General features: G+C 41.4%; 1 protein-coding gene across 2 annotated transcripts in view; it reads right to left on the bottom strand.

Annotated features, from left to right (window-relative positions):
* Nucleotides 1–21,105, bottom strand: part of ODAD2 (outer dynein arm docking complex subunit 2) — a 167,924-nt gene that overhangs the window by 40,471 nt on the left and 106,348 nt on the right. For both annotated transcript variants that reach the window (XM_075062259.1, XM_075062260.1), the window contains exons 17-18: nucleotides 10,842–11,030; nucleotides 9,927–10,148 (exon numbers count right to left, since the gene is read on the bottom strand). In XM_075062259.1, the coding sequence (XP_074918360.1) occupies nucleotides 9,927–10,148; nucleotides 10,842–11,030 (411 nt within the window). The remainder of the gene's footprint in view (nucleotides 1–9,926; nucleotides 10,149–10,841; nucleotides 11,031–21,105) is intronic.

Below are 21,105 nucleotides of genomic sequence, written 5' to 3'. Positions count from 1 at the left end.
TAAATGAATTGAAAAATACTATTTATTTTATTTTTAAGTGCAAATATTTATAATAAAAATAAATATTAAGTGAGCATTGTACACTTTGTATTCTGCGTTGTAAATGAAATCAATATATTTGAAAATGTGGAAAACATCTACAAATATTAATATAAATGGTATTAAATTATTGTTTAACATGTGATTAATCACGCAATTAATCACGATTAATTTTTTTAATCGCAAGATTAATCATGATTTTTTTAAATTTCTTGACAGTGCTAATTTCAATACATCATCCAGGTTTTTCTCAAATAGAGAACAGAAATATTTATTGAATACATCTGCTTTTCTGAATTGTTACTGAGAATTCTACCATTCCCATCTAGCAGTGGACCAATATAATTATTGGGATTCTTTTTATTTCTAATATACTTAAAAAACTCCTTGTTGTTGTTTTTAACTCTACTGGCCATATAGTTTGCCTTATGTCCTCTGGCTTCTCTTATCAATTTTCTACAATTCCTGGCTTCTGATTTATATTTATAGTTATCAACTTCCCTTTTTCCATTTGTTTTTCCAAATACACGGGGTCCCCTATATAAATTGGGGTTGCATTCTTGAAAAGGAAGATGGATATTGAAACAATTTTTCCCCATAAGGAACAATGTAATAAGGGAGGGATGAAATCACAACTTCACCACACTCACCTACGACAATTCTCTTTTTGCCTAAACAGTGTACCTTTTTACAAAGACAGGTTATACAGTACACATTTACAATAAAACATTGAATAAAATAATGTAGAACCCTGCTAGCACCATTCAAACACATAGAACATTTTAATACAGTAAATACAGTGAAGAAATACAGTATAAAACGGTGTCAATTACGCTAAACTTAGGTAGGGGTGGTGGCTGGCTTTTCTTGGGCTGGCTTTTCCATGACTGGCTTTTTGGTTGCAGAAGTCTTTAAAAAGGATTTTATCCATGCCTGCTCTTCTGCATAAATCTTTGAATGATAGATCTCCCTGTAGCAAGCCACTCCATTATTGAGAGCTCTGAAGACTTTGGCAGACCATTCACAAAAAGGATCACTGCACTGTATGATTTCTATCATCTCATCCAGCAATCCAAAGAAATAGGTGAGATTCTTTGTAATCAGACTCCTGGCTTCCTGTCCTACGTTATTGTCATCATTGTCCTTGCTTTCTTCAGATATCTGTTGTTGGTCAGCTCAATCAGTTCCTCATTTGTCATTTGCTCAGCATGAGACCACAACAACTCTTATACATCCTCCTCCTCCTCCACCTCCTCGAAGCTGACATCCTTCACAAACTTGACAATTTCTTGCTCAAGAGTAGGAATGACATCAAATCCCATGAAGCTGTGGACAGCATCTGGCCATGCACAGCACCAAACACCATTCATACATTGTGAAGTGACCTCTTCCCCTGATGCATCAATGTTTTCCATGCCGTTCAAGATGTGTAAGACTTCCAAAACTCCTTTACACTGGGCTTTCCTTCATGTGCCATCTCCTTAATCACCATGGAGAACGTCCTCCATAGGTAATAAGCCTTGAACATGGCCAGTGGATGCAAGTATAGTACAGTACTGTACTGTACAATAGGGGACTGGGAGGAGGGGAGGGATAGCTCAGTGTTTTGAGCATTGGCCTGCTAAACCCAGGGTTGTGAGCTCAATCCTTGAGGGGGCCACTTAGGGATCTGGGGCAAAAATCAGAACTTGGTCCTGCTAGTGAAGGCAGGGGGCTGGACTCAATGATCTTTCAAGGTCCCTTCCAGTTCTAGGAAATAGGTATATCTCCAATTACACATAAAAAAAAATTGTAATTCATGTCCATCCCAATCCATGCAAATGATGGATATATGGATCAGGACCTACATAAATCAGAACACATTCCCCTATTGATGAGTAACAGATATGAAAAACAATGGATAAGGGGGAGATGCATACCAGGAGCCCCCTGTATATATATTCAGCAAAGAGTCCTGTGGCACCTTATAAACTAACAGACATATTGGAGCATGAGCTTTCATGGGTGAATACCACAAAAGCTCATGCTCCAATATATCTGTTAGTCTATAAGGTGCCAGAGGACTCTTTGCTGCTTTTACAGATCCAAACTAACACGGCTACCCTCTGATACTTGTATATATATTATTTTTGATAGCTCCTTTAATTTCCCCTGTAAGCCAGACTGGTTTTTTAATCAGTGTAGCCTTCTTTCTCAATTTTGGGATTGTGACTTTTGGATATCTAGTAAAATGTTCTTAAACAGTTCACAATTATCATTTATATTTTTGTGTTCAATTTTTTCTCCAGCTGTTTTGGCCCATAATAGTTTTAATCTTTGTGAAAGTGGCCCTTTTAAAGGGACCAAGTATATATTATTGGTTTGGACTTTATGGTGTTTGGACATAAATGTAATGAAACCATGATCACTTGCACCTAAGCAACCACTAATTTTTACTTCTGGAATCAATTCCTTTTTATCAGTCAAGATGAGGTTTAGTACAGAATTCCATGTGGTATGCAACACTTTTTGAGTCAGGAAATGATCATCTATAATTTTTAGAAATTCTGAGGACATTTTAGTACTGGCAGCATGAAACCTCCAGCATATGTCACTCAGATTGAAGTCCCCCATAATAATGGAGTTTTTTTCCTCACATTATAGTTAGATAGATTCTGAAGGAATCAGTCATCCTGTTCTCTCATGTGATTTAGTGATCTGTAGCAGACACCAACTAGAATCCCATCTTGTGCTTTAACTGTTAGAACATTGATCCATAAGCATTCAAGATCATGTTCTTGTCAATGACTTGGAAAAAGGTGACCTGTTGACATAGAATGTTACTCTCCCATTTCTTCTGCCCACTCAGTCCTTCCTAAATATGTTATAATTAAGGCTAAGATTTAGTCATGGGGTTTTTTTTTAGTAAAAGTCATGGACAGGTCATGGGCAATAAACAAAAATTCATGGCCCGTGACCTATCCATAACTTTTACTAAAAATACCCCTGACTAAATCTTAGCTGCTCCTGGGGCTCCAGGGCGCTGCTGCTCTGGGTGGCCCCAGGGCAACACTGATCTGAGAGTCCCAGGGGGCCAACAGCTGGCCCCTGCTTCAGTGATGGGGGCTAATTGCCCCTCTTTGTATGCTGCTCCAAGGCTCCCAGGGACCACTGCTCCAATGGCCTCCGGGGCAGCCTCCAAGACCACAGCTGCTCTGGGACCGCTGCTCTGGGGCCACCCCCAAGACCACTGCTGTCCTAGGAGCCCCTGAGGCAAGCTGCACCAGGCCGCCCCAACAGTGGCCAGTGTGGCTGGCCCTGGGGCCACTCCAGCAGCAGCTGTCCCAGGGCCACCCTAACAACACCAGTGTGGCTGGCCCTAGGGCCACTCCATTGCAGCTGCAGAAGTCACGGAGGTCCCAGAAAGTCACGCCATCCATTACTTCTGTGACAGACTTGCAGCCTTAGTTATAATCACTGATTTTCACATTCCAATCATGTAAATCTTCCCATCAGGTTTTAGTCCTATCAGTTAAATGTAATTGGAATAGTTCATTTATGAACATAAATTCATCTTGTTTATTATCCAGGTTCCGAGCATTGTTATATAGTTATATGAATTTCTTTTCACTTCCCATGGTATCTAGATTAATTTTGTTCTCAACAGCTTGATTTTGTGCTAAATCATGCTAATTTCTTCCATCATTTCACCCTCCCTTTTTGTTGTTAGTTTAATACGCGCTTGACTAGTCTAGCCAGCCTGTGCCCTGGAAGATTGGTTCTCTTTCTACTCACATGGAGGCCATCCACACTATATAGCCCCTCTCCCCGTAGAAGGTATATTAATGTTCCACAACATCAAAGCCCTTACATTACATACCTAGTCAGTGTTCACTTGCAGAAGCTTCTGCCTTCTGTCTTTCTTCACTTACAAGGCAGGAAATAGCTCCGAGCCGATCCCATGGACATTCTTCTCCTTCAGCACCCTTCTGAGTTCCTTGAAGACATCATTAATCTGTAAAACGTCCTGTGAAGCAGTGTCATTAGTGCTGATATGCACTGTCATCAGTGGATTATTATCTCATTATCTATTATTCAATCTTAAAGTTACATCTTGTTTCTTGGCTCCAGGAAGAGTGTACACTAACCATCCTGTTGTCCACCTGTCCTTTGCAGAATGTTCTTTCCATTCTTCTTAGTACAGCATCCCCAACAAGGATCATCTGTCTTCCTCTTTTGTGGGCATGCTTGTAGGTTGGGGTGAGAAGCCATCCTCAGGTATGTCCTGTACACCTCTCCATTCCATTTGACCAGCTGGATCTTCAGAGATATTTTCTTTAGTTTCCATGCCAAGAACATGATAATGATAGGATTCTTCTAGCTGTGTTGAATTCTTTCTAGTCCTCTTCTCTCTGGTGGTCACAGTCTACCCATCCACTTCTGCCTCCAGCCATGTAGAATGCCACCTGTTCTCTTGCCTCTGGTGATTATAAACTACCAAGTCTCCTCTCTGGTTTGATTTCTGGCTTCAGGCAGGAAAGAACACATGGCATATTCATTGCAGGTCACAACCACTGTTCCATCACTGGCCATCATGGCATTGAGTGTAGAACTGTAGATAGAATGAAAACCTTACACATTCCCTCTATAAACTCCCTCTGAAACGCTACTGATTGCTGCTCCTGTTCTCCTACTCAGGAGTTAGCCGGGCAAATGACTTATATATCAGGCCTTGTTGTTCAGCTCCACTCCCTCATTAGCATGAAGGAATTGCCCTCTGGGACTGATCAAACACTGGATCTGATCAAGGACCAAGGGTCCCAGGCACATAGCCCTCCCCTCACTAAGACACAAACAGACCTGACTCACACAGACTGTTCAGGGGCCCAGAGTCAAGCCACATGATTTTGCCAGAAAATAAATGAACAAAAAGACAGACCAAACACAAACCCTCACCATCAGAGGCAGCTCCAGGCACCAGCACTCCAAGTGTGTGCCTGGGGCGGCAAGCCACTGGGGGCGCTCTGCTGGTCGCTGCTAGGGCGGCAGGCAGGGTGCCTTCGGCGGCTTGCCTGCGGAGGGTCCGCTGGTCCTGCGGCTTCAGTGGACCTCCCGCAGGCATGCCTGCGGAGGGTCCGCCAAAGCCGCGGGACCAGCGGACCCTCCATGCTTGGGGCCGCAAAATGTCTAGAGCCGCCCCTGCTCACCAAGTCCCTTTACCTCCAAGAACAGGATCTGCAGCTACTCTCTCTGAAACTCCATTTGCCACTCCTGTTTGCCATTTTGCACCACTCTGTCCCTTTTATGCATCATGAAGGGGGAGCAGGTCTCAAGTTTTCACCCATTTTAATAACAAAAATTACTTTGGATTGGGAATTTTAGAGGGTTGGTGATTTTGGGGGGGGGAAGGGGAGAAGGGTCTTTTAAAAAGCATTGAAGTAAGGCAATGCAATATGCTTCTCAGGAAACAGTGGTAATTTCCAATTTGATGGGAAAGAAATACTATAGTGTATGTTGGCATGCTTCACACTATTTCATATACAAGTTTATTCCTACAGGGAGTTGAACAGAAGTTTCACACTATCTAGATGAAAGTTACTGCACAGCAAGTTGGGGTGTAAATGTACCTTGCAGTAGTCTGCCACATATTGTCTGTGTGGATCCTGTTGCTGCATTAGGGAACTTTTAGTGCATGGCAGCAGAGTCCACGCAGACAATTAGTAAGCAGCAAGCTAGTACAAAGTCAATTCGTAACCCAGCTTGCCAAACATTAACTGTTTATTTAGATAAGCCATAAGTTTCTCTCCATTTCTCAACATCTTTCCTTGAGCCATTCATTAAAACAATTGACACCAGGGCTTCCCTTTCTATCAACTGGCCTCATGTTAATGCTTCGTCAGAGCTCAGGACTTCAAGGAAGAGGCCTTTAATAATACCTCAGTTCATAAGTTATAAACTTTCAAAATATCTGGATAATTAAAACCCAGAGATAATTACTTGTGAAGAAGTGTTTTGGTATGTTTAGACATATATAATTATTTCATATTCTTCAGAATAAAGGTAGATAATTAAACACTGCTATGATTATTCACTTGAATGTAAATGAAAATTAACACATGGAGAATTTAAATGTTGTATTTTATGCAGGTGTTTAATAAAATTAAGCAATTTAACTTAACCAGTTAATTTGTAGCTCTTAAAACTAACTATGGAGGGAATTGAAGCCAATCACACACATATTTGATGCTAGACAAAATTATATTAAAAACTTGCATCTTTGAATTTTAAAATATTAATTGGAATTGTTCCCCAAGCCTTCACTTACAACAATAAGCTCACCTCTCTCCCTCAAGAAGCCTTGTTTTTGTATCCTATTTTTTTGAAATTTGGGACAGGGGTTTGGGATGGTTTTAAAACTATTCAAAGTGTCATGACCATTGTTAGTTCAAAGATTGCAGCCATGCATAGGGTAAGAATGCCTAACAATAACTCAGACTTCAGATCTTAAACTACAATGCTGCTAAAATGTTTAATTTTACATTGTAGTTTAAGATCTGAAGTCTCACTTTTCCAGACTCCCTATCCCAGTCCTCCCCAACTCCACTACCAGTCTTCCCTTATCATTCCCTGTTTCTTTGAACAGCTATTCCCAGTCCCTCCTCACTGCAACTCCCCAGCACCTTGCCCCATCCCATCCCATTTCTCTCAGACACTCATCAATCTCTCTCTCACCCCGCCCCCAGCCACCTGACCCCCTGCACACATTCCCCATCCCCAGAGGTATGGAGATGGGGAATGTGGGCACCTGGCATGGAAAATTTCAGCCCAAATGGTTAAAGTTTGGCAAAGTTATAGGGAACTGAAAATAAGATCTTATAATGGGAAATGTTGGGCAAATTTACCAGCCAAGCTAGAAGCTGCTATAGCTAGAACTGAAAGTTAAAAATGAACCTAGATCCAGGTGAAATCTTAATAAAATAAAAGTACTTTATCATCATCCTATACAGGTTAAAGCGTGCTATGAGCTTTACAGATCAAAAGGAAGAGAGGGTCCTTCTTCTGGGATACTTGTAATCAAATTTTAGACATGATACAATGAGTGAGAACAACAAAACAACAAACTGCAGTTGGGCAATGAACAGGAAAAGGATGCTGGTGATCTGGACAAGGGTCCAGACTAGAAAGGGAGGATAAGCAGGAACAGAAGGCATCAAAAATGAAGAGACAACCCCGAATTCTCTCTATCCCTAAAGCACAGTTGCAAGATGGGCTGTGATGGTAGCATAAAGCTTCCCCACGCTACATTACCAATATACCTCATCTAGACCTACCGGGACTACATAATAGGGGCAAGAGAGCAGTTCAAACTTGAGTCAGTCCTAGGCTGACCATATTTCCCTATGCTGAATACAAGACACCTGGAAAATTACTCATGTTCAAGCGAGTTCAATAGCAATCAATCAGAACTATGAAGAACAAATGTTCAAATTAACATCAAGTTGACAGCACCCGTGTTAAAAAGAAATACTGTGTAGTTGGATTCTTTTTATTTACCTTCTTATCTTTAGTGCTTTAGGGTTCACATGAGGAGAGGTAACACACACACACCCATACACCTCTCTCACATGGGGTGGGGGTGACCGACTGACTGGACCTTCCCTGGCTGGCGCTCTCCACCCTGCCTGGCTGGCTGGGTCCATTGGATGGACCCGCTTCTCCTGGTTCCTGGTGCCACATCTTCCCAAGGCAGCACGTGGTGGGGGAGCATGAAGGCCCCCCTCCCCAGATTTCTGCCAAGGTTCACACCAGTGCTGCGTTTTGGCACTGTGCAGGAGGGATGAGAAGGGAGAGAAGGGGCAGGGGAAGAGATGACCTGGCATGTGTCTTTGCAGAGCTCATCTCTTACCCCTTCCACCTCCTGTGGCTGGAAGCAGCTTACCCCTTCCTGACTGCATAGTGTCGAAAGGCAGCTAACACCACCATGCTGCTGCTGGCTCCCGATATAACCCAGCCGCCTCCTGTCCCCTGGCTACAGCATGGGCAGGAAGGGTTTAAGCCCTAAGAATGCATTGTGCACCAGGGCCCAGGAAACATGGCTGCAGGGGCTTCAGGGAACCTGGCCAGAGAGGTGGCTCAGCAGGGGAGAGTGTCAAGCAAACGGAGCAGCTACACACTCCCTGGAGAGAAGAATGAAGGATGGTGGTGGTGAGGAGGGTGCTAATCACCTGCCCCAGGGGCTGCTGTGGACTCTGCTGGATCAGAGTTCGAACAGGCTGGAAATCACTTCCTTCCCCATCACTCCAGAGCTTAGCTGAGGGATGGAGAGGTTTCCCCATGCCAGCGCTGTGTGGGGCTTTGGCACATGCAGGGCTTGGCTCCTCCTGGCCAGTGTCCCAGGCCAGAGGGTCTTGGGCTTTCCCAAGGCTCCGGCCCAGCCATAGGCAGTGGGGGAAGGAAGGAGCCTACTGGCCAGGCTGTTGGTGAGCTGAGCACTCTGATCAGGGGTGGGTTCTCCGCACAGCGCTGGAAGCAGGATGCACCACGCCGGAGGAGATATGGAGGAGCAGCAGGGCTATGGGGGGGAAGGGGTAAAGCAAGGAGAGGACAGTGAAAGGGGGAGCACGTAAAGGGCTGATGGGTGGACAGCAGAAGTGACACATAACCGGCTTCTGCCTGGTGCCTGACTGCACACACAAGACACCACAGCACACAGTCAGTGCCAGCAGAAATGGGATGGGGGGCGGGGCCCTGCTGGCCAAGAGTTTGCATGCAGCAGGGGCTGCACTGACGGACCGTCAGGGGGAGTGGCTGAACCACGCACTGCAGTTTTGTCACCACCCCTATCATCAGCCACTGGATCCCCTCACTTGCCGCTGGTGGGCAGATGGCCGGTGAGCAGGGATCCGGCCAGCACCAGGACTTACCAGTACTGAGTGGGGGAGGAGGGAGACAGAAAATATTGGACAATTTGCCTCTTTTTAAGAAAAAGTCAGGACACCTACAGGAGGGCTTAAATATGGGACTGTCCCTTTAAAAAGGGACATCTGGTCACCTAAATTCAAATTTTGGCTTCTCAACCGATTCCTACAATAAATGCATCATCATTAACACAAATACAAGATATGACTTTAAAATTCACAATAAGATTGCACCATAAAGCATCTCTTTTGCTCCCAGCACATTTATTCTGGATGCTAAAGTAAAAAGAAGAATTCTAAATAGTAAACCCTTTAGGAAATTTACCATAATTGGCTTAACACACTTCTCATCCCCTTCCCCCCATCTCAAAGGCCATAATCCTGTTCTGTCCAGTTCGTCTGACTTTAACCTCTGGAGTCAAAACCTTTACTAGAAAAAGCTTCTAATAAGAAGACATACCCCTAACAGATAAAAACCTTTGAGTAATGTGCTGTCATGTCCCAAGACTTTTATAAGTGAATCAGAGCCCAAACTGCTCCTAGGCTTGTACTACTCTACCTTAATTTGGCCCAACAAGATCCATTACATTAATGGATTCAGCTGCTCACAGATTCTTTCACTACTAGGTGGCTACTGTGGCAAAGAATTCAACCATCCACTAAGATGATCTAATTCATTTTTCAAAGACTAGCTGAAATAGTAAGACAATAACAACTCTGTATCACAACCAGCTTGGACTTGAGTGAATAATCTAGAAGTGAATGGCTCATGTCATATTACCATTTCTGTCAACCATCCAGCTGACTTCTTTTCAGAATATAAATACTCTCGAACTCATTGTTTACCCAAAGTTCTCTGTAACAAACCTGAGTTGATCTCAGGTGGACAAGTATATTCAGAAATTCCCTTATGTGCTGAAACTCTTCTTCTTATCATGTTAATGCTATTTAACAATTTGAACCCAGAGTTACAAAAATCTTGCACCTTACCTTCACTACTCCATTTTCATGCATGGTGATGCAGTTATTGGGATCCTCTGAAAGTTGGTACAAGGCCTGAGCAGTAGCTCGATGAACTGATGTGTCATTTGATTTCAAGTAACGTACTAAAGGGGCCACAGCTTTGGTTTCTCCAAAGGCAATTCTGTTACTTCCCCACATACAACAGCGAGAAATGGCCTCTGCTAAATGATGCCTTAATTTGTCATTGTTCTGGGCAAAAAAAAAAAAAAAAAGAATCCATTAAATATCTTTCTTAAATAAGTAGGAGAAACATATTTCCAAGTAGTTTAAGGGCAGCCACAAGAAAGAAAGAAAGAAAGAACGAAAGAACGAAAGAAAGAAAGAAAAAGCAATATACTATAATCTCAATTTATGAAGAATCTTGCACGCGTGCAGTGGAGCTGACAGCTTTATACTGTTCTGTGCTTAACGGATGCTATATATTTTCAAAGGTTCAGGTGTGTGTATAGGCTGGTTGGAAATGAGGCAAAATTAGTGTTAAAATCTGTATGAAAAGCCACAGCTTGGAATGTGGCTCCATCACTAAGATTCTGATAAGGATTTCTCTGTGTTGTTCAAATATACTGCTCATTCTCTTCCTCCTTGTTCCTCCCAGAGGACAGCTGCTACATAGAGAGGCACCCTTATCCCCTTTGTACTACTTGCAAGGAATACTAAAAAGGGGTGCATGCACCAAAGCAGCTGTAGTATTAGTCACAGAGTGACTTCATAGCCAGTCTACATTCTGAAGTGGGAAAAGAGTCTATATCGCTTTTCCACAACTGCTGTAGAACTCATCACTCATGCCATGCTCTTTCGCTTTGGGTTTGATACAAGGACTGGAATTGAATGGCTAATTCAATTTGTATAGATGGTTGGATGTTACAGAAAGATCTCACTTACTGTGTTTGCTAGTTTGGACAACAGAGGAACGACGCCATGATCTGTTATAACAGCTAAATTCTCTTCATCTTTGGCTATGTTGGTAATAGCAGCACATACACTTGCTAAAACTTCTTTATTCTCGGATTTTAGCAAACTGACAATCAGTTCCAAGCCACCAACAAAGGAGCGAACCATTTCTCCAGCATCCTACGTGAAAACCAAAATAAATGTTACTTTTAAATGACAAACCTGCATTTTATACAAATATTAAAAAATGTATTAAAATTGACATTATGACCTAGATATTCAAACACTGCAACTGTCATTGGGTTGCTTTTACTAAGAGTTACAGTTAATTCAGAATCCACAGGGTCTCCTTGCTGCATATTAAGGCTAGACTATTTTACAGGCAGTCTAAAATACTTCCATATTTCACATTAGACCTGACAGCTCAAGACAAGGGCCATTATTATCCATTCATTCACACAGTGTAAATGAACATTCAGTTCTTCTCCAACAGCGATTATACCAGCCACGTTAGTGAATGTGAGACATGATCCTGGTGCACCTGATGAAGCAGCTGGGCATTTTCTGGGTTGTCCTAACTAGCACTGGAAATGAAAAGGCAAAATCAAAATCAAACTAAACAATATACCAGTGTGACTCTGTAGAACTACGACTGAAAAATACTATTTATTTATTAATCAATTCAGTTTACCAAGCAAATATTTATATATTAATATGTAAAACAGAAAACTAGCAGTTTTGGTACAGTGTGATTAAATTAATGCATATGGAATTCTTCTTAGGAGTTTGGCAAAAAGGAACTGGCAGTTATGTGACACTCATAGTACTTTATGGACCCTTAGAAGCATATATAATGTCAATCTAACAGTCTTGATTAAAGACAAATTCTTAACTAGTTAGACTAAAAAATCATTGACCAATGCTATATCCCAGAGACCATGCTGATGCATTGTACTTCACTGAGCTGAAATGTTTGAAAGAAAATATATCCATATTTTCTTTGGTACAAGCATGTGATCACTTCATACAATCTATTTTTTAGTTTTTCTAGCCATCTATGGTCAGAAACAATGCCAGGATAAGAGAGTCACTGCTAACTAATTATTCTAAAATTGTGAAAAGAAAAGTGACTTGATTTTGTGAGAAAAAAACAGCCTGAGAAAGAGAGAGAGAGAGAGAGAGAGAGTTTATGAAAAAAATGGAAAGAGGCTGACATAAAATATGTGGGTGAGAATGCTAAAAATAAGTGGGACCCTAGAATATTAAATTGAGGTTAATTTCTGGTAACTGGAGGTTCTTCAAGATTTAAGGTCCCTATTTGTATTCCACAAGTGGGTTTGCATGTGCACCAACTGCTTGCCCCACAGCTTTCAGTAAGTCTGCACATGTGCAGTTGTTCTCAGCTGCAAACCAAAGGTATAAAGGGGCAGTGTGGACCAATTCCATTCTAGTTCCTTTTCAGTTCAGTGTATCTGGTCCTGGTCTGCAGCAGAGGTGATGGAGGGTGGGTAGTGGAATACAGTTAGGGATTGCACATCTTGGAGAAGCTCCAGTTACAGGTAAGTAAACTCCATTTCTTCTTCAAGTGATGGTCCCTATGTGTATTCCACACATGTGAGATTAGTAAGCGATTGTCAAACAGGAGATGGGTGTGAGGATGCAGATGGTATGGATGTTTGCCATCCCCACTGTTGTACCTGCAGAAGTCTGGACCAATGTGTAATGTGTTGTAAAGATGTGTATGGAGCTCCAAGTAACCATCCTACATATATCTAGTAAGGGTATGTCTCACAGAGATGCTGCAGAGGTTCCTTGCACTCAGGTAGAATGGAGTCTCACCCCTTTTGGGGGGAGGGGTATAAGATAGCCGGTAACAAAGGATGATGTAGCAAGAGATTTATTTTGAAAGTCTCTGTGCAGATAGACCTTGACCCCTTGATCAAAAGGGATGAAAAGTCTAGGTGTTTTTCTAATTGTTTTTGTTCTCTGTAGATAAAACATCTGAGCATGTCAGACGTCTACAGAGTGAAGCAGTTTGTCCTCATCAGAGACATGAGGTTTTGGAAATAATACCAGTAAATGGATGGTTTGATTAATCTAAGAACATAAGAACAGCCATACTGGGTCAGACCAAAGGTCCATCTAGCCCAGTATCTTGTCTTCCGACCGTGGCCAATGCCAGGTGCCCCAGAGGGAATGAACAGAACAGGTAATCATCAAGTGATCCATCCTCTGTCGCCCATTCCCCAAACAGAGGCTCAGGACACTTCATCCTCTCCGGGATGCTCCATGGGGTGGGGAGAACTAAGCTAACTATACTAATTATAAAACTACACTAGCATACTAAGTCTAAACTACTAAAAACTACTAAAACTATTTACAAATTGTATTTAAAGATATTAAAGTAGAGGAAAATCAAGGCAACACAAAGAATTCTGACTCAGCAGCAGTTAAGAAAGAACTGGAGAGGTATTGGTCTGCACTGCCCTTTATACCCTTGGTTTGAAGTATGAGGAGAACAACTGCAGATTACTTACTTACAGCAACAGACTCAGGCGCATGATGCTCATACATACCTATGTATGGAACACACATGGGGATTATCACTTCAAGAAGCAGCAAGATTTCTTGATCAAAAATCCTTCTTTTCCCTGAAAACTTTAAAATTACTGCCCAAAGACATCAGATGACTGGTCACAATCAAATATTTCAATCTGGAAATTCATTCTCTAAGATTATTATGTTCCCCACTAGTACTAATGGACAGATCTAGGGCAGGACATGGAAGGGAAGAGTAAAGCTTTGTGAAACGTTTCCTCTTAAAAAGCATACTGTAGTGTGAGGACTCCAAGAGGTGGCGAAGCAGAAGGATGGTGGATGGTCACTGTCTCACCTCAACTTGCAAGGATATTTCTGCAAAAGTGAATGCTGAACATATCTGCATTATCCTACTCAGCTTCCTGCTCTGCCTGCTACAGTTCTATCCCCTTGAAGTGAAGGACTGGGCCTCCCTGCAAATGCCTCTGCCTCTATGGATGGTTCAAATTCTATGGGATTTCCCTGCATGCTTCTGAAGGGTAAGACTCTTTTATGAAGATGGGGTAACCTGCCCCAGCCCCACCCACTGATGTAAAGATGTGTAAAAATCTCTAAAAAGTTAAAATTCAGATTTTCCAGGCCCATACATGGAAACTATAGCCCTCCATGTTCAATATCTACTATGGTAAGAATATATATTCTGCCTTTTGTAAAGGTGAAATTAGATTGGTGGTATGCTAGCATATAAACAACACAGTAGTAAGGAAGAAAGCTTAGTCTTGGGAATCCATTGTAAAACCAGCTAAATACAGGGATAGAACCTTCTATCAGTAATGAAAAGCAGAGGGAAACTGCAGAAACCACATGTCAGGAACATTTCCCATATGTGATTGTGGGTGTAGTCTGCTGGTGAAAGAAAAAAAGAAAAGCAGAGAAGCAGGAAATCAGGATAATAATGAGAAGAAAGAAGTAGAGCTGAGAGTTTGTAGATCTGGTATGTCATACTCTGCTCTTTACAAGACCTTTTGAAAAGATTTTCTTGCAAAGATATTTAAATTCAAATTCAATCTTTTAGTATCATTTAACATAACCATATACCTTGCTTACTACATTAAGTTTCAACTTGAATTTGTGTTTATTAACACATATAGGTATCTACTGTATACAACTGCCACATTTATTTTAGATGTTTTTATATGAGTATATCTGTGTTAATGAGATAGATCTTCATACTATTAGTATTTCTTTTACCAAAGTGTTCGGTTGTTCGTGTTCTCAGACTCCCATTTAATGTTCAAGTAGCCTAGGGCAGTTATGTCTACAAATTGCTTTCATAACAAAACAAAACAAAAAAAATCATATATGGCTTCAGAGATCTCATTTGTACTCAATTTTCTTTCTGAATTAGGAATAAAACATACAATCTTTCTGCTATATAATGAAAGTGCACCTTTTAAACTAATCAACACATAACCTTTTCGTGAGTCAAACCCCAAAGGTTTGTCATTGCCAAATGCTAGTGTGTGAGGCTTTAATATATACTAGTAATCCTAAAATCTTACTATAGAAATGTAAATGATATTGTTTCTAAATCTTGGCTCAACACTTAGTTTGCTATTGGGGAATAATAAGATTCTGACATTAAACATGGAGAGGAGAGTGTCACTTTTCAAGCCTAAGGCTAAACTACTAACTTTCTATATATAAGATATAATAAGCCTCTATATACTAAAAAATTCTAATGTATTAAACATATTTAGGTTCACTATTTAGACTTTTTATTTTCTTTTTGATAAGTTACATATGGAGTTATTCAAAAAAATATAAACCTTTAGTGTTGTTTTGAAAAGTCAGAAAGCATCTTACAGTATAGTTATACTACAAAACAATGCCAGCATTTGGATACAGGGGAAAATGTATTTGAGTGAATTTACCACATTACTTCTGGTACTCATTCAACAACTTTCACTCATCAAGTGGTACTTCACTTCTTGAATAGTCCTCATGAAGTAAGAATTATTCATTGAGGGTAATGCAGAAAGAATACTGCCTTGTAAGGATAACTCTAAACAACACACTTCATACATTAAAAAATTAATATTATTCATTCTCATCGACAATAAATATACTAAACGTATTTTTCCCTGTAAAGTCCTACTGGTATGTTTTGATAAATTGTGGATGCTTCTTGTTTATAAGGTAAAAATTGTATCCTGGGCTGGACAAACGAAGACACCAAATGCTGAGGTATCTATAGCAGAAATCAAAAAGTAGAATGGACAAAAAGTTATTACCAAGTGAACAAGAAGTACCTTCAAATTATTATTACACTGACATTTGAAATGTAATATTTAAATCTTAAATGAAAAACAGGAGAAAACCTATAAAAATAGGATATGCTGTTAAACTATTTTTTTTTAATTGTAAGAAGTAGACCAGAAGGCCAAAATAAATCGTACATTCTCATATATTTTGCCCCTAACTACAGGACAGCAAAACTTGTGTCGTCAGAACAGTGAGAGACTTACAATCATAAATATACAGGTAAAACAAAAATCTGGCAGGTTTTCAGAGGACAAGAGCCCTGTTTGTTATGCTAAGAGAAGTTGCAGCCTCTCAAACACCTCTCAAACACCACCTCAGCAAAATCTAGTGAACTTTTCTTTCATTAATTTTTATTTTCACATACTTCTACACTTCTGGATCCTGACAGAAGCAGAAATACTGTCAGAAAGCCTCATCTTAAAGAATGTGTTCCCTAATTGGGAACACCAACTACAGAAGTATTGCAATATTTCTAGCTTAATTTTCAGAAAATACAGATTTGGAAAACATCTGAATGTTGGGGTTCTTATGCCAAGTTCTCTGGCCCCTTTTGAGGTTTTCCCATTACCATATTATACCTAATTTGGGGGTAGTGATTTCCACAGAGAAAACAAAGCTCATCATCTCTAAATTGAGACATAAAGTACTTGTCCAGGCATTAATAAAAAACATTCTTTTGAAACCAGATTCCTCTCTCATTTCTTCTAAAGAGTCCATTGCTCTTCTTATTTGAAAACTAAATACTGCACTGCAAAAACACATTGTGTTTATCTTTAAAAATATTTCATTTTACATATAAAAGTTTCTCCACTAAAATCAGTAGTATTTTACATTTAGAACATCTTACAAAGCTTAAGATGTCAAAGCTAATTTGTCAACTCTGATTGCTTTTGCCCAAAAATGTGATGGTATGGTTGTTCAAATAAACTTTAATTATCAAGTCATCTTTATACTACCTTTCCTCTAATGGAAACTGTCCATTTTTACTCTCCATTGCCAATTCCATAATTTAGCATATTAAAGCACAATGCAATTTATAAACTTCAAAATTCTGACCCTTAGTTTTAAAAAATACAATACATATTATTTCCCATCTATGAATGTTCTTAGATAACTAACAAAACAGGCACAGTACTCTACTTCTGTTGTTTAGTGAAAAGAGGGAGTATGGTATTTACATAAGGAAATGTCTATTCCTTGATTATATTACAAGCAAATCTTGCCCCTCCTCCAAAGCTGAGAAAGTTTCCATCATTGCAGAATTGATAAAGCAAATCCTCCCCCTGCCTCAGAAGTTGTGAAGATTCCCAGCTGGGTAGTGGCATTGATGCTACACAGATTTTCCTGTCCTTCTAATCCCACTGAGGCTGCAAAGGCTACTTTGGCCTGAGAGGGCAGATTACTTCTCTGACTCTTCCTGGAGCAATCATCAAACAACCAAATACTTTGGTTATGTGTTGCTGCCCATATTTAAGCAGTAAGGCAAAATCCTTAGCCAAGTAACCAAGCTATTCACTGGGGCATTCTTAGGGTTACCAACTTTCCAATTTTCAAAACCAGATACTACAGGCCTCCCACTGCTCGCTGCACCCATTCCCACCACTCACTTGCCGCCTGAAGAGTTGGGCTGGGAGGAGCTAATGCGGAGCCTGCCTGTCTGCCTGCCCAACTGGGGCATAACAGGGCGGAGGAGAGCAGTCGCTGGAGCTGGGGGCAATTGGGGCACAGTGGGGTGGAGGAAGGGTCGGTCCCCAGCGTGAAAGGCTGGGGACCGACACAGCGGGGTGGAGAGGTTCTCAGAACAAGGGGTCAGAGAGAGCCAGGGCCCCAGCAGGCTGAGAAGGTGGGACAGGCCACCATGGGCAACAAACCCAGCTGTTAGCCTGCTCCTCAAATGCCTCATGCTGTCAGGATCCATCCCCTGGGCAATGCCAGTACCTTCCTCTCCGCCAGAGCTGCGAGCCAGTTCCTCCAGCAGCAACTGCTCTTCCCACCCTCCCAGCAGCAGAGGCCAATTGCAGTTACTATGGTAACTGGACTTTTGGTGTCTGATCAGCAGTACTGACCGGACACTGCACAGGTCCCCTTTTGACTGGACTTTCCAGTTGAAAACCAGACACTTAGTAACCAGAATGTCATTCTGTGAGAGCCAGTGGGAGTGAGGGAAAGACTCTTCCCTTTCTCAGGCCATTTCACAGCTGCTATTGCAACATTAGGGCCACAGTAGCCTTTGTGGCTGTTGCATTCCCCCTCCCACCCCCAAAGTTGGGATCAGATCTGCCGCCCTCCAACTTTCCAATCTCCCAGGACACTTTCTGTGCTCTGAGTTGTGGCCCTCAAGAGTGCACATTCCTGTGTGAGCTCCCAAATCCGATTTCCCCTGCACAAAAGCAGCAGAACTACTACGGTAAGGGTCCTTTGTGGTCATGGAGGAAAGGTCACGATTTGCCTTTTATGGCATCTTGTAAAGCACCATTGTATTTGAAATATGAGACAAAAAGTGTAAATGGAGTAACCGTACAGTGACCCCAGTGCACTGCTGGGTTTCCCCACCTACTTGCCTGATAGGTTGCCAGGGAGTCAGGAGCCAGGCTCTGTGACTCCGGAATAGATTTGAAATTACATTCCAATTTTTTTTTAATTTTTGACTTTTCATAATGATTTGGGATTTTTTTTTCTAAATTTTTAAAATTTTTTCATGGAATCTAAATTTTGTTTTCTGAACAGCAGCAGTTATGAATCCAGCTGGAACACTGTGTATAGTTGTATATGAAGGCAGAGGGAAGCAGTCCTAACAAGAGCATAAGAGATGATTAGGGAAGAGAGGATGTAGATGGAAACTACAGTTATTTCTCCTGTTAGACATTAAAAACTAAAAGAAAAATATGTAATCAATTCAACAAATTGAGATATAGAAATAATGGAAAAGATCTTACCGGTGATTTCCTTTCTGCTAGCAGCATTTCCCACAATTCTGGACATCTGACCTGCTCTTCTCTCTGCAGCTCATGGAGGCAGATCAGCATTTTGGTGCTGCAAGCTCTGGCCACGTCCTCTCTGCTCCCACTTGTAGCCAGATGAGTTATTCCCAAACTATAAACTTACTATTTCAGCGATAATGAAATAGCTGTATACATTAGTCCAACGGAGATTAATAAATTCATAGATTCCAAGGTCAGAGGAACCATTGTGATCACCTGACCTGTATAACATGTGCCTGATCTTCTGTATAACACGGGCCATAGAACTTCCTCAAAAATAATTCCTAGAGTATATCTTTTAGAAAAACATCCAATCTTGATTTAAAAGATTCCACTTAATATCTGATACTTGGCTTATGAACCATCCATGGTGAGTGGAATTGTGGAAGGCCCTGCTAACAGACAGTAAATTATTAGTAAGAAATTTTCTGTTCTGCAGCCCAGCATCTCCCACAATTCTGGATTTCTGGAAAGTAGCGAGCTGTGAGTTGTTATGTAGCAAGGGTTATAAAATAAAAATTATGTGGGAAAGAAGTACCCTCCCTTTTTGTGAGCTCACTCAAAAATCTGTATTGTTTCTGCCTGAAGCATCCTCCCAGCACAGGAGGTCTCTGCAGAAGACAGAAGATCCACCTCGTAGTGCTTAATGAAGATGTTAGCTATAGATCAAGTGTCCACTTTGCAAATTGCTGAAGAGGACACACTTGCTCGTGAGGTCACTAAGGATCTCATAGATTGCACCTTGCTCTCATCTGCGACAGCAACCTCTGATAAGTAACAGGTTTTCATAATATAAAGTCTAAACCATCTAGCGATGGAGGAGTTGGACGCACTGAGTCCCTGGCATTTTGGTTGGCAGGACACACAGCCTATTCTTCTTGTGGATTCTGTAAACTTGAGATAGATTTTCAATGCTCTTCTGACATCTAAGCCGTGGCACATCTTTTCAGTTTCATGCTCTGGTTTTGGACAGAACAAAGGAAGCACAACCTTTTGGGAAGTGTGGAAGGAGGAATTTACCTTAGAAAGAAAGGATTCTGGTGTTCTGAGCACCACCTTGTCCTCGTGGAACACACAATAAGCTTCCTGTATAGATAAGGCTGCCATCTCTGACACTTGCCTGGCAGACATGACAGCTACTAAGAAACAAGTCTTAATGGATAAAAAAAGGCTGACACTAAAGTTTGAGACTTGAAGGGATGGGTTGTCAGGGTCTTCAAAACTAGTGGAAGCTCCCATTTTGGGAAGAGTGGCCTGACCATTGGTGTGGCTAATCGGATTGTTCAAAAGAATCTGGCTACCTGTGGACTGTCTGCCAAGAAGCCTGAGGATCCTTTGAAGATCATGCTACTAAGAGCTGACAACTGATATGCAATGGTACTGGGCTGAAGGCCTCTGTCTATGCCTCTACAGATAAAGTCCAGAATGGTTGGAATTCCTGAATTTCTGGCATTTGCCTTGTGCTTTTGGCTCCAGTTGTTGAATCTGGACCAGACAGAAGTGTACACTTCTAGTGTCAATACTCTCTTAGATGAAAACAATGTCTTCATAACTCTGGAAGACAGACTGAGACCTTCTAGTGCTTCCATCTCAATAGCAAGGATGTTAGTTGAAGCTGTTTCAGGTGTGAATGAAGAAGAGGACCTTGCAAAAGGATGTCTGGTCTCCATGGAAGCTGGAGTGGGCGCTTCCAGTTTCAGCTCTGTCAGGTCTGAGAACCAACATCTCCTTGGCCAATGAGGAGTTATCAGTATTACTACTGCCTGTTCTCATTTTATTTTCTGGACCACCTTCCCCAGTAGTGGAAAGGGTGAATATGTGTAACGTATCAACTATGCAATAAGACATCTGTCCCCACAGACCTGGGATCTGCCTTGTGAAGTATTTTGGCTTCTTTGCATTCATATGATTCTCAAACAGGTAGGCTGAAGGGATGCTGAACATCTGAACAATTAAGTTGAAAATCTGCTGATTTAGGCACCACTCAGAGTTGTTAACTTGGTGCTTGCTGAGCCAGTCTGCCTTTTGGTTCAGGTCCCTTTTGATGTGGATTGCTCTAGGGAAAAGGAGGAACTGTTTAGCCCACCTCATTACTTCCATTGCCTGGAAGGCAAGTGGACATGCCTTTGCAGACATTGTTGTGGGCTGATTACCATTGTAAGGAGTTGAATACCTGTGTCAGACCTGTACATGATTGTTTATGTATTCCAGGGAGTGGCCTCAGACCTTTAATTTGAAGGCTTGAAGACTTCTGATGCATGATTGTGCGCATGGAGTGATCCCTATGCACAACACCAGGAATCCTAGCAGTTGGATGTACAGTGCTTCAGCAGGTCTCTTGTGGTTCTGGAGCAAGAAAATAAATTTCTAGATTTTCTGAAATCTTTCTAATGACGGGTAGATCTTCACTA

This window comes from Chelonoidis abingdonii, chromosome 2 (genome assembly GCF_003597395.2).
Source record: "Chelonoidis abingdonii isolate Lonesome George chromosome 2, CheloAbing_2.0, whole genome shotgun sequence".
In the NCBI taxonomy this organism is placed as follows: Eukaryota; Metazoa; Chordata; order Testudines; family Testudinidae; genus Chelonoidis; species Chelonoidis abingdonii.
The sequence above is the reverse complement of the archived record's forward strand: the minus strand, read 5'-3'. Positions and strand labels throughout refer to the sequence as shown.